At 57.4% G+C, this 15,861-nt stretch overlaps 7 protein-coding genes across 7 annotated transcripts; 4 read left to right on the top strand and 3 right to left on the bottom strand.

The window, feature by feature from the left end:
* Window positions 1–336: 336 nt before the first annotated feature.
* KVR01_001159 (uncharacterized protein) lies at window positions 337–661 on the top strand (the record flags this gene model as incomplete). Its single annotated transcript, XM_044789209.1, has 2 exons — window positions 337–480; window positions 590–661. 2 exons carry the CDS (start codon window positions 337–339, stop codon window positions 659–661), a joined length of 216 nt encoding a protein of 71 aa, XP_044649114.1.
* A 2,289-nt stretch (window positions 662–2,950) lies between these two features.
* Window positions 2,951–4,581, bottom strand: KVR01_001240 (uncharacterized protein; the record flags this gene model as incomplete). Its single annotated transcript, XM_044792649.1, has 2 exons — window positions 2,951–4,288; window positions 4,510–4,581. 2 exons carry the CDS (start codon window positions 4,579–4,581, stop codon window positions 2,951–2,953), a joined length of 1,410 nt encoding a protein of 469 aa, XP_044649195.1.
* Window positions 4,582–5,530: 949 nt separating this feature from the next.
* KVR01_001133 (prohibitin subunit PHB1) lies at window positions 5,531–9,315 on the bottom strand. The gene is made up of 2 exons (XM_044785723.1): window positions 8,864–9,315; window positions 5,531–8,801 (listed from the first exon to the last, which is right to left on the bottom strand). The coding sequence occupies exons 1-2, from the start codon at window positions 9,194–9,196 to the stop codon at window positions 8,295–8,297; spliced, it is 840 nt and encodes a 279-aa protein (XP_044649088.1). The 5' UTR covers window positions 9,197–9,315; the 3' UTR covers window positions 5,531–8,294.
* Window positions 5,744–7,927, top strand: KVR01_001395 (uncharacterized protein; the record flags this gene model as incomplete). Its single annotated transcript, XM_044782671.1, has 1 exon — window positions 5,744–7,927. The coding sequence occupies one exon, from the start codon at window positions 5,744–5,746 to the stop codon at window positions 7,925–7,927; it is 2,184 nt and encodes a 727-aa protein (XP_044649350.1).
* Window positions 9,316–9,582: 267 nt separating the features above from the next.
* On the top strand, window positions 9,583–10,292 carry KVR01_001358 (uncharacterized protein; the record flags this gene model as incomplete). Its single annotated transcript, XM_044790445.1, has 4 exons — window positions 9,583–9,647; window positions 9,780–9,805; window positions 9,977–10,160; window positions 10,235–10,292. The coding sequence occupies 4 exons, from the start codon at window positions 9,583–9,585 to the stop codon at window positions 10,290–10,292; spliced, it is 333 nt and encodes a 110-aa protein (XP_044649313.1).
* A 348-nt stretch (window positions 10,293–10,640) lies between these two features.
* On the bottom strand, window positions 10,641–12,870 carry KVR01_001846 (uncharacterized protein; the record flags this gene model as incomplete). Its single annotated transcript, XM_044790076.1, has 6 exons — window positions 10,641–11,000; window positions 11,196–11,330; window positions 11,388–12,110; window positions 12,170–12,448; window positions 12,560–12,654; window positions 12,723–12,870. The coding sequence occupies 6 exons, from the start codon at window positions 12,868–12,870 to the stop codon at window positions 10,641–10,643; spliced, it is 1,740 nt and encodes a 579-aa protein (XP_044649801.1).
* A 768-nt stretch (window positions 12,871–13,638) lies between these two features.
* On the top strand, window positions 13,639–15,614 carry KVR01_001417 (uncharacterized protein; the record flags this gene model as incomplete). The annotated part of the gene is made up of 4 exons (XM_044785975.1): window positions 13,639–13,875; window positions 13,958–14,731; window positions 14,794–15,085; window positions 15,181–15,614. The coding sequence occupies exons 2-4, from the start codon at window positions 14,204–14,206 to the stop codon at window positions 15,612–15,614; spliced, it is 1,254 nt and encodes a 417-aa protein (XP_044649372.1). The 5' UTR covers window positions 13,639–13,875; window positions 13,958–14,203.
* Between the last annotated feature and the right edge of the window lie 247 nt (window positions 15,615–15,861).

The following is a 15,861-nucleotide window of genomic DNA, read 5'->3' as shown; positions in this document are numbered from 1 at the left end:
TAACATTGCCAATTTCCTCCTCCCTTGCCCTTTCCTATTCCCCCGGCGCCATTTCCCATCCATCACTTCGTCACCCTTCCTCCTCCTCCTCCTCCTCCTCCTCCTCCTCCTCCTCCTCGTGACTAAACAGCCACCGCCAACAGCCACCCTCCCGTCAAAGCTACCGCCTCGCCTCCCTTGACCACCTCGACGGCGACCCGTACCCCGTATCCCGCATCCCGCCTCCATCACCGTCGACGGCCTCACCAGTCTCTCTCTTTTCATCCTCCTCAACCTCGCCTGCAACAGCACCATCTGCATCAACCCCCGTCGACGCCGAGCCCCGAAAACGTCAACATGGCCCCCAAGAAGCAGAGATGCACCGCCGCCAACTGCAAGGAGCCCGCACAGAGGATTGTCGGTGACTGTGGCTTCTGCGACGGCCACTTCTGCGGCAAGCACCGCCTGCTAGAGGACCACAGGTGCGAAGGTCTCGAGGACGTGAGTACACCCCCGTCCCCCCCCCTGGACAGCGCCCCAGCGGTGGCTTGTGGCTTGGAATCACCACGAGGTGACGGATGGTGGCTAACCTGACTACCAACCACCGCAGTGCAAAAAGGAGGCACACGAGCAGAACGCAGCACAGTTGAACAAGGAGCGCACACAGGTCGTCAGGATATAGATGCTCCTATCGACACGCCGTATCCCGCACCGCGTTGTGCACCGTCGGCCGGTTCGAGCCCGACACCACACGCAAACCTGCCTGCTGCCGCCCCCGTCGGCTTCACCCCCCGCCGGTGCACACGGCAGACGGCCTCGTTGCCATCACCCGAGCAGTTGCCAGGGTCATCCCGCATCGCGATTGTGCCGTCAGCTTGAACTGCCGACTCGACCACAACCCGGGCCAGACTGGGAGCCGAGAGTTAATATGCACCACACCATCCGACTCCCTTGGATCAATTACACCACACATCACACACACAGACACCTGTCTTACTCGCACTATCCACGCATGGCGTCAAGGAAAGGTCGTCGTCCCCATTCCACGCTCTGTTTTCATCTTATTCAGCGGTCTCGGCGATCCATGGCTTCCCTCCGGGTGGACGGGGCTCGGCCCCCCTGCCTTTCTGTGTTTTGGAGCAAGTTTGGGGGCCTTTCCGGCTTTTGACCTTATTTATTTTGGGTTTGGTTCAGGGCGAACAAGCTTGTCCATTCGGCCGACCACTCTGTACATAAGCAACTCTAGTGGCATTTACGAATCTCTGTTTTCCCGTTGTTTTCTTTTTGTTTCTGTCTTTTTGGGCCAGACCTTGGAGCAAAATGACAGACATCACTAATTGCTTTGGCCGTTTCATGGCGTGACTGACCAATTGATCTGAACCCGAGGCCCGGCCGTCCGTAGTGCCGGGCTTCCCCTTCCTATTATCTCCGACATCGTATCACTATCGCACCGCACCTCATCACCCAGCGGGAACCCGGGAGGCGAGTACGAAACGAGTCATGGAGGATCCCGAACCTGCTGCCTCCCCCAGCCGCTGCACTACGCCTGCGGCGCCAAGATCTCAACATTCCCCCAACTTGGCTGGCGGCCAGTACGGTCCCTAAAGACGTCATTGCGGTGTGAGGTTTTGCCGTAAACACTCGGCCATCGGCCACCTCAACCCACCCTGCCACCCAGCCGTGCTGTCACGAACCGAAAAGAGGAGGGAAGGAAAAAAAAAAAAAAAAGAGGACTTAATGATATGATGCTCGCCCGGTTTCAGTAGAGATTTCTGGGCGATCAGACCCCAGGTGAGCAAAAAGGTGAGCAAACCCGAATTGGCGACATCCAACGATTGATGAGACGGCGGTCGTCTTCGGGTCCGGCCCAGAGTTTTCCTTTTTTTCCTTGTCGTCACTCGCCCCTTCTCTGCCCCGAGCCAGGCGCCAGCAATTCCCGACAGGGTCTCTTGCACGGCCCGCCCGTCAACTTAAAGTGCATGCATGCAATGCGATGCACCCATGCACGCACGCACACTGCCTGCCTGCCTACCTCCTACCTCCCTCCCTCCCTCCCTGCCTGCCTGCCTGCCCATCATCCATTGCTCGCGTCACCCGAGTGCAAAGGTCGTCCGTCGCCACGCGCTACCGCGAGTCAGCACTCGCGAGCTGTTCGACCACTTCGATGCGCCTGCAACTTCCCTTCTTGACGTCCTGGTAGTCTTGGGCTGCCCTCTCCCCCCCCTTTCTTTTTAGCCGTTTTAGCCTTTCTTTTTCTCCGTCGGATCGAGGTGTATTATTAGTGGATTCATGGACGCAACAGAGATGGTTCCTGGACTTGGAGGAGAGGACTTGCCCGCATGGCCGGGCGTTGACGTTTAGATGTTGCTCCCGAGCCAAACGGCCACCTGCACCCAGTGTTTACGCGGCCGTACAAACAGGAAGCGTTCCGATGCTGTCACCCTGCGGGTTCATCTTGAGATTGCAGCCTGCCGTCAGTAAAGTTCTCCCTCTGGTTGACTCGCCTTCCAACTTGGCTTTGGTATGCGCGCCTCTCAGGGCACGGTTTGCAGTAGACTCGCGCCTTGAAACCAACCGCGTCCTCGGGACGGCCAATCCAAGCCCTGCTGCCGGAGCGTGCCTTCTGAAGTTTATTGTTCGCAGTTCAATCTCGAATGTGGGGAGCAGGGAATGTGAACGGGACCAACCCACAAGGTTCTACTTAATATAATATACATATTTATGTCTATGAGCAAGCATCCGAGTACAACGCCGCACTCCGCGCCTGTGTAGGGGTATAATGACATCTAAACTTTGCTGGGGGGGAGGGGGGGCGAGGTTATCTCTCTTCTTCTTACAGCACGGGGACCGGTCCTACAAGCGACCCCCCAATCTGCATATGATCCCTCTAAAAACGGGATGGCCGGTGCCTTGGGGTTTCTGCCTCGCAGATCGCCCGAGTGAGCCAGTGACTTGTCCAACCGAAAGGGGGTCAGACCAAGAATTCTTCATTCAACCAGTGCTTCAGGACAATGTGCCCTTCACTATGCGACTCCTTGTCTATGCGCACGATGATGGCCGCGTGGCTGTGACGATTGTTATGGATATACACGGGATACTTTCGCCAGCCAACGCTGTCCAGGGCCGTAATCATCTCGAACTGGTGTGGCGCGAGGGCCAGCGTCGGCTGCCCTGGCTGGCTCTGCTTCCGTTCGTGTCGCAGGATGTTCCGCTCGCTGGCGCGCCTGGCCCTGGCCTTGTCCAGGACCACAGACTGGCTGGCGACGCTGATCAGCGGGGCGGTGGCGGAGGTCTCGGCCTCGGGGTCGGAGGAGTCGCTCTCGTCGTCGGACGAGGACCCGAGGTATTCCTGGTGCTGGGAGCTGTTGAGACCTTCGTATGCGTCCTCGACAGCGCCGCGGATTTCGTTCAGGAGGACCGGGACCCGGTATTCCGAGATGTCGATGCCCGCCTCGCCGTTCTCGTGCAGCGCGATTCGCTTCGAGCTTCGCACGGTCTGGATGGCGCTGTTGATGAGGAAGGCCACGATGCCGATCGGGACAAAGACTGCCAGCGCCACCACAAAGGGCACCCGGTACAGGTTCTTGTTGAGCTTCTCTGAGAAGGTGTCCTTCTTCCAGCTATGCGGCGGTATGTGCTCAACTGGGTGCACTGGGTCGAGGATGACATCTTCGTACCCCTCGACGTAGTTCACGCGGACCTTGGTCAGGTCCGTGTACGGGTCTGTCTTTGTTATGCATGTCGTGTAGTAAACCGCGCTCCGATCGTTTTGGATGTTGGAGTATAGGGTGCGCCGCCGGAACTTGGCCAGGCCCTTGATGAAGATGGAGTTTGTGTCTGCGAGCACGGAGAGCAAAGGCCTGCCGGTGTCGCGGAACTTGTCGATGCAGAACAGCTGCCGCCCAGACATGGACAGTGTTCTCGCGCCGAGGACGTTCCACGCGTTGTTTGCCCAACCGTGCAACGGCGTGCGCACCCCGATGAAGGGGCTAGCAAAGGCGGTGAAGTTGTTGCATTCCAGCCCGTCCAACACGCCCTTGGCGTACAGCAGGCCGATGGCATAGCGTGCGACGAGACCCCCCAGGCTATAGCCGACCACGCTCAGCTTCGCGATCCTGCCGCCGCGCTGCTCTATGGCGCGGAGCTCCTCCTCGATCTCGAGGCACAGCCGCTCGCCGCCGAGCTCGATGCCATCGTATGTGAAGGAACCGCTATTCCGTTTGGCGCAGAGGATGTTGACCCTGTCGGCTGGGTGCTTGGCGCGCAGGGCCTTGGCGACGTTCCTCATGTGGTTTGGGTTCCCCCATAGCTGTTGGATGTCGCCCGTGTCAGCGCCCGCAGAGGTGGTGGTGGTGCTTGTGGTGTTGGAGTTGGAGTTGGTGTTTGAGCTGGAGTTGGTGGCAGCTGGCAGCTGGCGGGTGAACAAGGACGCAAAGAAGGGTTGTTGTGGGAGGTGGCATGACGTAGGATGCGCCAGGCGGGTTGGGGGGCTCAGAAAAAGGGGACGGATATGGTATTCTAGAGGCTTACCCCATGCACCAAGACGCAGAGATGGTCGGCCTCGATTGTGCCGCCAGTGTACTCAGAGGGGTCGTCGGCCATTGCTTGGTGGTTGTCCCTGCTACTATGGAGCGTGGTGGTCGTGATCGAGGGTGACAAGTTCCAGGGAAGGGGCCAGAGGACAGGGCAAGGAAAAGGCCAGCGTCGAGTTGACGAAATGTTATGATGATGATGCGCAGTGGTTTGGGTTCCAGGCGGGCCCCTGCATCGCGAATCTCCGGCCCCGCCAACCGCCAAATACCGCCAAATACCGCCAAACCCGTGGGCTTGCAGAGACGTCTTCAGCCACACACGTATACTACTACTGGTATTGCTCCATTGCTGCCAGTCAGCATTGGCACGATGCCCAGTCGCAATGCCCAGTCACGCTGCCCAGTCACGCTGCCCAAGTCCCCGCGGGCCTTTGTGTGGCCCGAGACCACGTATGCAAAAAAGAATCGGAGCCGTCCTGAAAGATGAATGCATGCGAGTGTGGCTGGCTCCTGCGGCCTCGGTTTCTTTGACCTGGTCTCGACGTTCTCGGCACTGACTGGCGAGGGGTTTGGGGTTTGAAACACACGAAACCACCTGGCCAGTCTCTAAAACTGCTCAAGCACCTACCTACCTACCTGGGTAGGTATCTGTTGTGCTTCCAGCCTGCCAGCCAGCCAGTCCAGCCAACCCCTTGAGTGGGCATGCACGAGTCCTGGCTAATCCACTAGGCATACCCAGGTACAGTCATACTAGACAGAGTAGGCATGCCATCTATATCATTACATACCTACCTAGGTACCTAGGTACCTAGATAGGTAGTTGCAGTGTATACTTACGTCTCGTAGTAAGCGATGCCCTGTACGGAGTAGTTAGGTAGTTGTGCACCCTGCCGTTGAGTACTGCACACCAGGGTACATATGTACCTACCTAGGTACCTACCTACCTACCTACCTAGGTAGGCAGGTATCCACTAGATCGATCCGAGCCTCACCGAGCCTCACAGTATCAATGCTGCCCTGCTGTCTGTTGCCCACCTGCTTTTTGCAATCTTTTTGCTTCACCTTTGCGGCTTCCAGCCGCTCTGGATCCCTCGTGTGCTAGAGATTTCTAACCCTGAGCCTGCGCTTGACCGGAACCCCAAGGTTTCTCACTGCGTGGCATAGACCATACCTAGGTATCCACACCTTGTTGACCCCCTCGCCCACCCGCCCACAGCATTGCATTCGGCAACATGTCCTCAGCCTCGACCAACGGGGTGCCCGTCTTCCACGGTCTCAAGCACCTGCCTTGTCCCAAGGAGGCGGGAGGAGCGAGCTGCACCACCCCTGGATGCCTCTTTGGCCACAGGGCCTCGTCACTCGATGGCGCTGCAGACGAGCCCGCCCCCAAGCGTCAGAGGGTCGACGAGGCTCACCGACGAGATGGAACCTTGGCCCAGTCAAACAATCAGGCTTTGGCTGGTCGTCCTGGTGTTGACGCACCACAACCTGACAACGGCCAGATCAGACGCTTCATCCCACATTCCAGCAAAGATGAGAGCCGGCGGGTCACGGTACATGATGAGATGAAAACACAGAAACCATACGATCCATTGTCCCCGCCATCACAGTCGCCGTCATCCTTGAACCATCAATTGACGCGGTCGACAAAGACCAGTGAATCACCGCTGTCGAGACCGGCCTCGGACGTTTCCCCCGCGCCAGTCTCGCAGAAAAGGCCGACTTTGAATGCCGGACAGTCAGGACAGTCTTTGCATGCACCACCAAAAACCTCGGACTATGCGAGGCTCAATTCGTCGCGTGCGAAGCCCGCCTCCCTAGCACCAGGCGAGCCCGCAACCAGAGACGGCCAGGCCAAGCCACCTTCACTTGGCCCCCAGGCTATGACCAAGCCGGCCAGAAAGCCAGAGACCCTCAACCCCCGCCACCTCCAGAAAGCCCCTGCCGCCCATAACGTCCGCCTGCAATTGCTCAAGCTCCTCCACCAACAGTTCGTACGTCTCAACGAGGGACTCAGCAAGCTGAGCGAAAAGCACCCCGAGATCAAGCATCTGGTCCTATCAGGCCAGGAACTCATATGGATGGCCCTCGACCGCGAGCAGCATATTGCAATTAACAAGTCGTCTATTTATGGCAACATCATCAAGCAGGATGTGGTGAGATACAGGCGCCTGTCGGTGGACGATTGGGTCAAGCAACGCAGGGAAGCTACAGAGAAGAAGCCGCTGGAGAAGCCGCCAGCGAACGGCCCCCCAGTTGTCATCACGACAGGCCTGAGCGCCGAGCAGGAGGTCGCGGTATTGAAGACGAGATTGGTCACTCCCATCGTCGGCCTCGCCGCGTATGGCTACGTCCCGGTTCCACCCACGGATGATCAGATCGCCGAGGCGAAGGCGGCCGTCCTGATGTCGCACAACTGGGAGAAATGCGACAGATGTACCGTTCGATTCCAGGTGTTCCCGGGCCGCAACATCGAGACCGGGGAGCTTGCATCCGGTGGGCAGTGCACGCATCACCCAGGAAAGCAATACCTGCCTGACCGCCCCAAGGGAGACTTCACCCACATCCCAAAGCGGTATCGGTGCTGCCAGCAGGACGTCGGGGAATCACCTGGCTGCGCAAAGGCAAGTAATCACGTATGGAAGACTAGCGATCCTAAGCGCCTGGCAACTCTATGGAACTACGCAGCCACCCCTCCCAATGCGAGTCCTGACGCGGCCAAGGCGGTGTGCTTCGACTGCGAGATGGGTTACACCGTGTATGGGATGGAGCTGGTCAGGTTGACAGCGACCTCATGGCCGGACGGCGCAGAACTCCTGGATGTACTCGTGCAACCCTTTGGGGAGATTCTCGACCTGAACTCGCAGTACAGCGGTGTCTTTGCAGAAGACCTAGCACGAGCAGTATCCTGGTCAAAGGACTGGGTGCCTCCAGCACAGCAGCCTGGCGAGAGGAAGATACTCCAGAAGGTTTCATCACCTGAAGCGGCCCGACAGCTACTCTTCTCTTCTATCAGCCCCGACACTGTGCTCATCGGCCACGGCCTTGAGAACGATCTGAACGCCATGCGCATGGTCCACCCCAAAGTCGTCGACACGATTCTAGTCTACCCTCACAAGAGGGGCCTGCCGATCCGAAATGGCCTCAAGGCGCTCATGGAGCTACACCTGAATCGGCGCATCCAGATGCAAGGGGCGGAGGGACACGACAGCGCGGAAGACGCCAGGGCAGCCGGCGAGCTAGCCCGACTCAAGGTCCAGAAGGAGTGGTCGTTGATGAAATCACAAGGTTGGAAGATAGTTGATGGGATCATCCGGGAGCCCGGTTGGGTACCCCGGCAACAGGAAGCACGGGTAAGCGAGGATTCGGATGAAGGCGGCGCCCGTTTAAGCGAGGAGTTCCTGGAGGCTCCGTAGGCACGACCAGGGACATGGGGTAGTGTCGAGTGCTGTCGGTCGAAGGGTTCAACTCATGAATATGGGGCCAGGACAATGAGAGTGTCAAACCCCTCCAGCCTTAGTACAGGCAACCCCGGAAGCATTGGCCAGCGTGTCGGTCAGTCTGGAGTATTTTTCTATGCACATCTTGGCGCAAACGGGGTTTGCCATTACTTCATTTCAAAGTGGGGAAGACATGATCTTATGACCTCGTCTCTGGTAGAGATATTACACGAACCACATTCCCGCAGTCCCTGAATAGACGGACTCGTCGCTGGGAGCCTGGTCCATCCTGCCCAAGGGTCTTTCACCCCACGCTTATCCCCTGCCTGACGTCGACTCGTACTTACGCCCGCCCGGCATTCAACAGGATATTTGTGCCTTGCTTTCCGCCCGGTAGATACGCAACATTGGGGTTGCTCGCCAGCGTGTTCGCGATCTCCCTACTTGCCTCAATCTTTCTGATTTGTATGAGGCCGTCGCCGGCCTTGGCGATGGCCTTCGCGATGGCGTCGGCGCTCTCAGCCTCGCCCTCTGCGCGGATGACGTTGGCCTGCCGCTCCTGCTCGGCCTTCTCGACGATGAAGCGCGCCCGCTCGGCATCCTGCTGTGCGATCTGCTTCTGCTCGACGGCCTTTGTGAACTCCTTGCCGAATGTCATGTGCGTGATCGAGACGTCCTCCAGAGCGATGTTGAACTCGGCGGCGCGCTTCATCAGGTCCGTACGGATTCGCTGCGAGACGGCCTCGCGCTGTGTGATTAGCTCGGCGGCGTCGAACTGGGCCACGATGGACTTGAGGACCTCGTTGCCGATCGAAGGCAGCACTCGCTCGTCGTAGTCTTGACCGAGGCTCTGGCAAGGCAGTCAGCAGTTGGTCTCTTGCCACACGCGAAGATGACTCAAGTCGGATGCACCTGGTAGATCTTAGGCAGGGCCTGCACCTCAGGCCTGTGAAGCACCCTCAAGGTCAAGCTGACCATCTGCAGGTCCTTGGACCCCGTCGTGGTGGCGATCATGCGGGGCTTGGTGCGCACGTCAAAGATGATGCTCTTGTGCAGCCATGGGATGAGGAAGTGTGTGCCCTCGCTGATGACGCCTTCCTTCACTCCCGACAGTCGGTCGAAGATGACGGCGCGCGAGCCGCCTCGGACATCGTATATCGACTGGCTGGCCAGACTGACGCCGACGGCCGCCGGTATGGCTAGCCGGTAGATGTTCCGTAGCGCGTTGGCGTTGAACTGTGCCATGGTGGGCTGGCTGTGTGGGCGAGAGGGACTCTTGCTGCCGTTCTCTGGTGGGTAGTCTCGGCTCGCCGGGGGAAGTTCAACTGAGGTGATGCCGCCTCTGATGCCTTGCCCCACTGCAAGTCGATGAGAGCTTGAAGCAGCTCTGAGCTGGTCCGTGCTGTGTTGTGTAGTGGGCCCTCAGCCTTCGGTACGTACTGCATGGTAGCGCCGTTTCGGTGCCGCTAAGCTCATTATTGACTAGCGTATCCAGGTCCAATGGCTTGGTTCCGATTTCCAACGACTGTCGGGATCAAATCATCGCCAGGGCTCAAGTTTGGCTCCTCACGACGACACACCCGCGTACTCTCGACTGAACACCTCCCACATCCATCGAACCCAACCTCACAATGAGACCCACTCAGATCCTTCGCGGCGGCGGCGGCGGCGATGCCCCCCTCGGCATGTACAACAGGTGAGCTGGCTGCATGTCATAGTGTCGAGAGGGAGGCGCGGCCTTTGCTGCGGTGCTCGGAAGCTCGCGCCCTCAATCGCTCAAGACACCACAGTGCATCTTCTGGGGCTGTGCTAATCACTTTATCGCCAGGTACATTGGCGGCTGGGGTCAACTCGGTGAGTAGCCAACCCCGTCGGACCCGGTAACTGGTCGACACGCCGGCATGCGACACGCGCAAAGCCCGGAGCACAACCAGCCATCGGGCTGGTGGGAACTTTTCGACTTGCACATATGATTGACTCATTGACAACATTTCCCACGCACTGACACCGCCCTCCACTACACAGGTACCGCGGCCCAAGCCCAGAAGGGCATTGTCACCTACGGCCTCGCCCCAAACCGACAGAACCCCTTCGCTGGCGCAGCCCACGCAGCCATCTTCAACACATGGCGACGGGCCAGTGCACAGATCCTCTACGTTGTTCCTCCATTCGTCGCCGCATACTACATCATGAACTGGGCCGTTGAGAGGTGAGTGCTGGGTAGCGAAAGGTGGTCGGCCAGGCTGGGCTACTGATCATGCGGTGCTGACTATTTCGTGCAAGAAACCACTACCTGAACTCTAAGGCTGGTATGGCCGAGTTTGGCGACAGCGAGGAGTAAAATACGGCCGGGCCGGTGGGACGGAGCCACGTGACCGCACGCTGCGGTGTACAACATTAGATCAGAGATGCAGAGATGCAGTGGTCAAAATAGAGCACAATTTCCGACACAATGTATCGGGCACTTGGTCAAAAAGGCACGCCGACCTGTTTACTCGTCTAATGAGCGAGCACGACCGCTCCCAGACGTCTGAGTGACGACAGGTCTTTGTGGCTTCCAGGCGGCCAACAAAGCTGCCGCGGGGTCGACCAAATTGATCAAAACTGACATGTCTAGATTTAATTCAAAACGGGCAACTGAGGTACTACCACAGACAGACCCCGCATCATACGTCTCTGGGCCGTGCCGCTACGGTTTGATCGTCCCAGCAGTCGTACCGTCCTCCTTGACCACCTCAAAGCCTTTCCAATCCGGGAGGGCCTCTCGTATTTCAACTCTGTACGCCGGGATGCCGCCGGCGTAGTTGACCTGCTCGAAGGCTTTGCCCGGCACGCTGCCACCCATATATGTGCTTCGTGTCGTTGGGAGCAGGGTCGCATCGCTCAACTCGTTGATGTGCTTTTTCCATGCCTTGGTTGCATCCTTGGTGGCGTTAATGTACTTGACACCCTCGCGCTTCATCTTCACAATGGCGTCTGCTATCCACCGACCTTGGACCTCCACGGTCGCGGGGCCATTGGACAGCAGAGTTGGGCCATGGGGCCCATACTGCAGTGTCGAGTGTCAGCTCTCGGATCTCGAGGCGTCGGGTGAGCTTCGCAGCAACGACAAAAGACACGAAGAGGCATGCGTCTTGACAGGACAGCAAACTTGCTGGATGGTTTGAGGCAGGCAGTGGCAGAGCTGCCAGCAGGGGTAATCGCGTCTGATGAAAGGTCAAAGAAAGGATCAGGGACCACTTACCATGTGAAACATGTTGGGGTATCCAGATACGGTGAGACCAAGGTAAGTATTGGCTGCTGCCCGCCATTCCGACTCAAGGTCAGTGGATTCGATGGACTTGAGCCCCATCTGGGTCATGCCGCCGGTCGCGATGTCCTTGCAGGAAACGGTCAGTGGATAGGCACCATCTTGAGGAGGCAGATTCCGACCTACAAAACCGGTAGCAATGGCGATCACGTCGAATTCGTAGTGCGTGCCATCATCGAGTGTGATGCCGGTCTCATCGAACTCCTTGATGTTATTCTTCGATATGTCGACGACGTCGACATTCTCCCTGTTGAACTGCTCATAGTAGGTCTGTTCGAGACATGGTCTTTTGATGCCGAAGTAGTGCGGCATCTTGAGAGGTGCAAGCGCATCTCGCTTCTTTGGATCACCAATCCGACTCCTCACGGTCTTGGCCCAGAAGTTGTATGCCTCCTTGTTGGCCTCGGCGTCCTTGTAGTAGTCGTTGTAGTTGGCCAGCCAGAACTCGAAGCCACCATTGTCGAACAGCGACTGGTAGAATTTTTCCCGCTCCTCTGGGGAGTCCTCAAAGGTTTTCTTCTCGGAGAAGGTGTACAAAAACCCTCCGAATGTCCTCTCGCGCATCTCGAAGAATCGGTGGTACCACTGCTTCGAGGCCGTCTGCTCCTCGACAGTGAGGGGCCTCCTGCCCATCGGCATCGCCAGATTGGGAGTTCGCTGGAAAACTTTGAGTGATCCGGCGACGGGTCCCCATTCTTGAGTTATCTGGACTCCCGAGGCGCCAGTCCCAATCACTGCGCACCGCTTTCCACGAACGTCAATTTCCTCGTCAGGCCAGAAGGAAGAGTGGTGCACAATTCCCTGGAACTTTTGTATGCCGGGCCAGTCAGGAACATAGCGCTTGGCAGCCTTATTTTTCCAGTTTGGTTAGCCTCGCCATGGCTGTAGCGCGATGAGGGGCCACTCACGAATCCGGTCCCTAGAATGAAGAACCTGGCCTTGCTCGTGCGCCCATCTGCTGTTTTCACGATCCATTTACCTTGTTCCTTGTCGAAGGTGCCGCTGGTTACGACTGTGTTGAAGGAGCAGTCTTTCTTTACTCCGATCACCTTGTCCACGTGGTCAAAGTATGCTCGAAGTTCTTTGTAGTCGGGATAGTTGGTTGACCAGTTCCAGGTTTTGTATACTTCAGGCCAGGAGAACTCGTACTCTGGTACGGCGGAGTCCACGCGAGCCCCGGGATAACACTGCGTCAACAGTCAGCCGGCTGAGCCTGCCACACACGATCCAGGGCAACAAGCTAGACGTTGTGCCATCTTTCTCCAACTGTGTCTAGGTGGAGTTAAGGGGAGGCTTACGTTCCACCTCCAAGTCCCTCCAGTGTCGTTACCAGCTTCGAAAATGACAGCCTTGAGCCCACGATCGCGGAGACTTTTAAGCATGAAGATGCCGCCTTGGCGTGAGCGTCAGCACCTAATCGACAAACCCGCGTCAAGCTTGGACTGTGGTAATAAGTCTTACTAAAGCCTGCCCCGACAATCAATGCGTCGACATCGATGTCAGTTGTGTAGGGCCATTTCTCGCCCTCTCGCCGAACGGAATAGTCCTTGAGCTCGGTCTTGAATTTCTTCTCCGCCTGAGGGACCGTGACTACTGCGGGATCTCCCATGGTGACGATGGTACTATACAATCACTGGATGTTCAGGCGGTATAGAGGGCAAAGACTTGAGGACTTGTCGCGATGTATATCCAAAATGAAACGTTGTTGAGGTTTAGGGAACATAGTAGAGCGTGTCGAGGACTGGACAGCTTAAATACTTGACAATAAAAGGCTCTCATGCCGTGTAACCTTGGACTCGGCCTGGTCTGGAACCTATCTCCTCCCCACCTGAAGACGCCTCTGCCGCGGGATACTCAGCTGGGGGGATGATCATCATTCCTCGCGCTGGCTCACCCCACGGATCCTCTTGATCTTGCCTGATGGCCAATCTCGTTCCGAAAGCCTCGTGAGACGCTAAGCTCAAACGGCGGATCCGCATCGAAACGAAGGACACTTCTATCATTACGACAGGAGTTGGACAGGACTAGTACCATCCAAGCCGCCGTCGACGAGACGTGTCAAGCCGAATCCCTGTTCCGGCCCACATCTATCGTGCGCGACCCCAGACTTTCCCCGCGTGGCACCCGCATTGACGGAATCCGGGGTGTGACGCCGTGGGGTCCAGACTAGAGCACCAATGTTGGTTACAGTTCGAGCGGCTCCGTATGCAAATCAGTCCTGCCTGTGGAACCCGAGCAGACCAGCTGGGACCTCGGCATCTCCGAATTGGGTATTCCGGCCACCCTTGGGTTGTCATTCCTCTTCCCTCTTCCCAGCTAGAATGACTGCGGTTCCGTAGGAGCGCATTGAGGCCATTCACACCTCCGCCAAATCACTGTTTCCCCGCGCTGGTTGAGTTCCGTCTGCCCGAACTGCTGGGGTCAATTCAAGCTCGTCGATGACGCTGCGGGGTGATGGGACGCATTCAGGTAGGGATGTGCAGGCTGCGGAGGCTGCGGAGGCGTGTGTCAACAACACAGAACCACCTGGGCACCCACTCCCCGCACAAGACCTGCCCAGGTGGTTATATATTGCTCGAGAATCTGGCGGACGAAGAGCCACGGGACGGCTTATGTGAGACTCGATCCGACCCGGCTCTCACGGCAGATTCACCATCGAAACAACGGTAGTTGACTATGTATCTGGCGGATGATAGGCTATACTACCTAGGTAAAAAGCAGAGTTTCAACCTGTCTGCCCGTCTGCCCGTCTGCCCGCATTGCTCCCATGTCCAGCCCCGCTTTATAGTCTTTCCCGCCGAGACGCCTATTCAACCCACTTGTGCACGCGGCCTGGACTTCAGGAAGAGCATTAACCGCGTCCATTTCAGCCAAGGCCGCCCACCCCGTAGCAAAATTGTTCAGGGGACAACCGTCCCTCAGTCCTTCAGTCCTTCAGCGTCATGGCCCCTCTCACAGATCAGACTCTCAACACGCTCCGCGCCACCGTGGATACGGCCTGCTATGACCACAGCAAGGGCATCCCCGGGGCAACGGTCGTCGTTGTGAACAAGGATGGCGACGAGCTGTTCGCGCACGCCGCTGGGCGCCGGGGAATGGCAAGCGCCGAGGATATGACGCTGGACAGCGTGTATTGGATCGCCTCCTGCACCAAGATGATTACCGGCGTCGCCGTCATGCAGCTGGTGGAGACGGGCAAGCTCAGACTCGACGACGGCGACCAGCTCGAGGGGCTGTGCCCTGAGCTCAAGACACTTCAGGTCTTGAATAGGGATGGCACGTTCGAGGAGAAGAAGAAGCAGATCACGCTGCGCATGCTCTTGACACATACCTCCGGGTTTGGTTACTCGTTCTTCAATGTCCGACTGAGGGACTGGGGGCTTCCCGCTGGGATTGACGAGTTTAGCGGGCGCTTCGAGGACATGATCTCGCCGCTCCTGTTCCAGCCTGGAGAGGGCTGGGAGTACGGAGTAAGCTGGCCCGAGACGCTTTAGCTGCTGATTGACCGGTCCGTCTCTAACTTTCAAAACAGGTTGGCATTGACTGGGCCGGTATCGCCCTGGAGAGAGTGACGGGACAGAAGCTGAATGATTACATGAGGGAGAACATCTTCGAGCCGCTAGGCATCAAGAACATGTCCATGATACCAACTCAGGAGATGAAGTCCAAGATGGCCTTTATGAATCATCGCGAACCTGACGGAACTTTGCGTCCGCGCGATCACCTCGCCCGGTTGCCGGTGGCGGTGAGCAGCAAGGAGGAAGCAGGAAGAACCTTCAACAGTGGGGGAGGGGGCATGTTCGCCCAGCCCAGGGAGTACTGCAGTAAGCACGGCATCTTGACACCTCCGCAACATTTGAAGCCTTTCAGAGGCCGGTGGTGGCGGGGGAGACAACGCCTCAGGCTAATGCGGCTATAGAAATACTGGCGGTCCTCCTCAACGACGGCAAATGCCCAAAGACCGGTGCCGACATCTTAAAACCTTCTACCGTCGCCGAGATGTTCACCAACCAGATCCCCGATTTCCCGGACTTTGGCCGCCAGCCCATCCCAGCCGCGAAGCCAGACCAGACCAACCCCATTCCCGAGCTTTATCCCCTTCCTGGGAACCCTCCCCAAGGATGGGGCTTGACATTCATGATCAGCGGAGGCGGCGCGACGGGCCGCAGTCGGAGCACGGTTCACTGGGCCGGGCTGGCCAATTGCTGGTGGTGGGCGGACCGGGAGCACGGGGTCGCGGGAATCATTGCCACGCAGATCTTGCCGTTTGCTGACTTCCCAGTCTTGAAACTCTGGGCTGATATCGAAAAGGAGGTTTATGTTGGGCTACACACGGCGAAAGGTGGGAATTGACTACAAAGGCATATGGTAGTATGAGGTAGTATGAGGTAGTCTGAGGGGATACGAAAGTGAATGTCTTGCTTCTATTGTGACTGACTCACTAGTCTTTTGCAGTAGTAATGTGTGAAGATGCTTATTGAAAGTTGAAATTTCTTGTTCATGAGTAATTGAAACTATCAAGGCTAACTCAAATACATACTAATAACTATTATATTAACTTAAGTTGATTGTAACTTGGAGGTCCGTCTTGGTTAGGTTC

Source organism: Diaporthe batatas (genome assembly GCF_019321695.1).
Source record: "Diaporthe batatas strain CRI 302-4 chromosome Unknown Contig00002, whole genome shotgun sequence".
In the NCBI taxonomy this organism is placed as follows: domain Eukaryota; kingdom Fungi; phylum Ascomycota; class Sordariomycetes; order Diaporthales; family Diaporthaceae; genus Diaporthe; species Diaporthe batatas.
Note: the sequence above shows the minus strand (reverse complement) of the source record. Positions and strands in the feature narration are given on the sequence as shown.

What these genes read in the sequence shown, in the direction of transcription:
- KVR01_001133 (XM_044785723.1), bottom strand. Translation starts at nt 9,196, where the DNA reads ATGGCACAGTTCAACGCCAACGCGCTACGGAACATCTACCGGCTAGCC. An exon ending in CCCTGCCTAAGATCTACCAG is followed by an intron (nt 8,802 to 8,863) that starts GTGCATCCGACT and finishes CTGCCTTGCCAG; the next exon opens with AGCCTCGGTCAAGACTACGA.